The sequence below is a fragment of the Tarenaya hassleriana genome, unplaced genomic scaffold (genome assembly GCF_000463585.1).
Source record: "Tarenaya hassleriana unplaced genomic scaffold, ASM46358v1 Cleome54, whole genome shotgun sequence".
Taxonomy (NCBI): domain Eukaryota; kingdom Viridiplantae; phylum Streptophyta; class Magnoliopsida; order Brassicales; family Cleomaceae; genus Tarenaya; species Tarenaya hassleriana.
In genome coordinates this window covers 601187-605684 of record NW_010968045.1, presented here as the reverse complement: position 1 = coordinate 605684, position 4498 = coordinate 601187, and the positions used below count along the sequence as shown (strand labels likewise).

General features: G+C 34.7%; 1 protein-coding gene across 1 annotated transcript; it reads left to right on the top strand.

The window, feature by feature from the left end:
- The first annotated feature begins 2239 nt into the window (after nt 1-2239).
- Nucleotides 2240-4483, top strand: LOC104798582 (coatomer subunit epsilon-1-like). The gene is made up of 7 exons (XM_010520738.2): nt 2240-2492; nt 2587-2676; nt 3047-3198; nt 3509-3644; nt 3729-3884; nt 4086-4165; nt 4308-4483. Exons 1-7 carry the CDS (start codon nt 2319-2321, stop codon nt 4399-4401), a joined length of 882 nt encoding a protein of 293 aa, XP_010519040.1. The 5' UTR covers nt 2240-2318; the 3' UTR covers nt 4402-4483.
- Nucleotides 4484-4498: the final 15 nt, after the last annotated feature.

Genomic DNA, 4498 nt, shown 5'->3' with positions numbered 1-4498 from the left:
AAAAACGATTTAGTATTGTGCATTAGATGTGTCAATGGTCTCATGCATATACCAATTATATCACCTATTCATTTCAAGCTAGTTTTTTGGAATTTTTAATTCCTATTTTATATTATATTAATATTTTAGACCAAATGATGATCCCGAATGTAGGGTGGATAGATGGGTCGAAGGTGAAAGAGTTATTCTGGTTATAAAAAAATATATATTAATAATTCGAAACCCTCAAGTTTAGATTTTATACAATATTAGAAAATCTTGCATTTTACAAAAAAAAAAACATATTAGAAAATCTTGTCATATCTTCAAATTCGGAGATTAATGCGATGAAAACTAGTAACTTTAGATTAGAAGTTAACCGAACACACATTTCTTTCTTTTTTAAAAAAATGGGATGTGAATGGACTATTCATATAATTCATATATATATATATATATTTGTTAAATTACCATATAATTCCTATTCATAATATATAAATTACGAATACGATTAAAATGACCAATAAAAACTATATTGGAATATTCATATTCATACAAGTTATTGGCGATGGAATTATACATATAGGATAACGTTGAGCAAATTATATAACGATCGATTTGCATGAAGTACGTACTAACCAAGGAAGTTTGTATTATAATATAATATGACAATAATCATTTACATCGAGAATTGAACTGCATTATCGCCATCTTTACAAAGTGATTACGAATACTGTTTTTTTTTTTAATTAATGATTTTTGTATGATAAATTATGATATTATACATATATAAATTAATTTCTCGGGTTGTGTAGCACGTGACCTTCTTATAAAGCCATATGTGCATGGATGGCTTTACGTGGTGTGGGGAAGAACTCAAGGCCTTTAAGTACTATTTAAGTTCATAGAGAAAACCATAGTCGTATATTACACATCAATGAAATTCTGTTAGAGATTATTAGCCTTTAATTAATCAAATAATTAATTTTTATCCGTTAATTATACTCTATTAGAGATTGTTATCTTTAATTAACTAATTAAATAATTAATTGTCATCCAATGAGTTTTAGCTATAATAATCGGTTCACGATAATTAATAACAATCATAGGGCAACACGACAATATATTAAGACGTATTTAGAAAATAAAATGTTTTATGCCTATTATATATATAGAGTTAAATGAACATGAAAAATGGTCCACTTTGCCACTATTTATATAAGTCAAGCCATTTTGAATATATCCAAAAGAAATTGCTAAATACCTAACAAATTGATCTACCACATTAAATATCATCAAATCGTAAAAACAATTCCCATTGTTATAATTAATAATCGAATAAATTTAAATATACAATATACGATTTTAGTAGAATTCATAAAATGAACCAAATAAGAAATATAGTACGTAAACCCGAGTCTTATGTATATCGTCACTATTGGGTAATTATTGTGTATATTATATATCTATATATTAATATATATATATATATATATATTGTTGTTTTTGTCGCCATTGTCTCGTTGGAACAAAAGCATCGGATTTCAAATGATTACAAAAACGTATGTGTTTTTAGCTTTTGTCCGTGCCAACTTGTTCATCCGTCAGTCCATTTGATTTTACTATTATTTTCACTCTTCTTTTTATCTTTTTTTCCTTGATAAATACAAAAAAAAATTATATGGATTAGCATGACTAAAGAATTTATTTAATTGATAAGAACCTGGTTTTGTTATAATTATTTTTACACATATCCTTCTATGAATATAACCATTTGATTAGAACGACAGTACGATGATGATCATATTAATCAAATTATTAAATTTATGATGATTTTTTCAAATGATTAATATAATATGCATCATCGTAAATTTAACGTTATATTATATATTTATTCTGATCATATGATTGTGTGGGTAGAAATAACTTTAGTAGGATATTTTGGATATACCCCATTGATTATGTATAATATACAAGATGGTATACGGTTTGAGAGGAAAGAGAGACACATGCATATGGGTATATGCGTGTGTGTATATATATAGGTGTCAAATGAGCCAACTCGCCTCGGCACGTCTCAACTCGTTTCTAGGACGGAACATGGGCCTACTAAGGATTCCGTGCCGGATCGTTCTCAGCCCATTAGGCCCAAATTAGACTAAGGTGTTAACTTTAATTTAAAAAGTTATGGGGCTATATGTGTAAGTTTTAAAAGTTAAGGTCTAAAGTTAATTTTTGTATTGTTCTTCTGATTTCATCGTTTCGAAACCAGAAGCGGATCTCTGAGATCTAGAGGAAGAAGAAGAAGGAGGAGCAGAAGGCGAAGAGAAGAAGACAAAATGGCGGCGATGGCGGCAGGACCAGATCATCTGTTCAATCTGAGGAACAATTTCTACTTGGGAGCTTACCAGGCGGCGATCAACAACAGTGACATCCCTAATCTCTCGCCGGAGGATGCCATCGAGCGCGACTGCCTCGTCTTCCGTTCATACATCGCCCTTGGTAGCTATCAGGTGTGTTGAATCTCTTTTGAAAACCTTTTTTTTTTTGTTGTGGTTTGATTTGATCCGTGGTAATGCGACGTGGTTGTGGATTTTGTTTTATCAGCTTGCGATTAGTGAGATCGATGAATCGGCCGCTACTCCTCTGCAGGCGGTGAAGCTTCTCGCTTTGTATCTCTCAAACCCTGAAAATAAGGTGATTTGGGGGGTCCTTTTTAGATTTCCTTTTCGATATGGTGTTACCAGTTATGCGTTCGGGTCGATTAGTGTTCCCAGACCTCGGAGTTTCTGATTAGGGTTAGTAAAGATTTCGAACTTGAGCATAGAACAGTGATGTTGAATTTGAGTTACTGAGTTCAGTCGAGTAATGGGCATTTCATCCAGATTCGAGGATCACGTTTCGGACTGAATTCATTGAATCATTGTAAAACATTCCATCCATGATCATTGATCACGCCATGCTGTGTTTTTCTCTGTCGTACTATGTAATCATCCACTCTTCTTAGCTTATGGATCTTGCAGTTCTTGATTGACCTCTGACCTGATTGGGACACATTCTGGGTCAGGAATCAACCATTTCAAGTTTGAGGGAATGGTTGCAAGACCCAACTATAGGAAACAATCCTGTTTTACGGTTGATCGCTGGTATCATATTCATGCACGAAGAAGACTATAATGAGGCCCTGAAGCACACCAATGCTGGCGGGAACATGGAACTGTAAGCTCCTTTCATCTGTTTAGGACCAGACTTGTAGTTAGATATGTAAGCAAGCCAAAAGCCCGAAACTTTGATCTATCTATCTAGCTGGACGAGTTTGAATGAGTTATAAATAGGATATAGTCGTGTGTTTGCCAATAGTTAAGTGTGTTAGGGAGATATCACCTGATTTTTAAATCTTTCTGTCTTCGTTACGCTGAAATTCACATGCTGAAAATCGGGTCTTCTGTTTCTTGTGTCGTTTTTTTTTCTTCTTTTAAGCTCTTGCTCTTTCTTACTCTGAGATTGCATGTTCTTCATGCATCTGCAGGCATGCATTGAATGTCCAGATATTCATTAAGATGCACAGATCTGATCATGCTGAGAAGCAGCTCAGAGTGATGCAGCAGATTGATGAGGATCACACGCTCACTCAGCTTGCCAACGCCTGGTTGGACCTTGCTGTTGTATGTGATGATATTTCGATCTATTTGCCGTACATTTTTGGAGATCGTTTATGTTACCATACTAATTTGTACGGTGATTTTCAGGGCGGGTCCAAAATTCAGGAAGCTTATCTCATTTTCCAGGATTTCTCCGAGAAATACCCGATGACTTGTTTGATCCTGAACGGAAAGGCGGTTTGTTGCATGCATATGGGTAACTTTGAAGAAGCTGAAACACTATTGCTCGAAGCACTCAACAAGGCAAGTAAATCGGGCTTACTTATCTTCTTAACTCGATGCTTCATGCCATGAAATACGTATTTTTAAAACTCTCTCGCTACATTTCGGCCGTAAAACTATACCTGCTCCTTGATAAACAGCTTAAATCCTCAAACTTGAAGTGTAAATGTTGTTAATTTCCAAAGGACCGAGCTTGAAGAGTTGTTTTTTTTATGATGGCAGGACGCTAAAGACCCGGAAACTCTCGCAAACCTCGTAGTCTGCAGTCTTCACGTCGGAAAATCATCCTCGCGATATCTAAGGTAAGATCCCGTTTTGTCCCCACATTGTCAAATAACTTCACAAATTCCAATCCATGAGCCACAATCTCTGCAAAACTATACATATATATATGTGTGTATATATCGACGTATGGTCTCTCCGGTGACGAAGACGATGTTGCAGCCAACTGAAGCTTTCGCACCCGGAGCACATGCTCGTGAAACGAGCATCATCGGCGGAGGATAGCTTCGAAAGAGCTTGCCAATCTGTTGCCTGAAGATTCAGAACCAGTTTGTTCAAGCTTATGAGCAGAATACAAGTGTTATATATATATATATATATATATATATATATATATATCTTTTTTTTTTGCA

What these genes read in the sequence shown, in the direction of transcription:
- LOC104798582 (XM_010520738.2), top strand. Translation starts at nt 2,319, where the DNA reads ATGGCGGCGATGGCGGCAGGACCAGATCATCTGTTCAATCTGAGGAAC. An exon ending in CCTGGTTGGACCTTGCTGTT is followed by an intron (nt 3,645 to 3,728) that starts GTATGTGATGAT and finishes GGTGATTTTCAG; the next exon opens with GGCGGGTCCAAAATTCAGGA. An exon ending in TCATCCTCGCGATATCTAAG is followed by an intron (nt 4,166 to 4,307) that starts GTAAGATCCCGT and finishes ACGATGTTGCAG; the next exon opens with CCAACTGAAGCTTTCGCACC.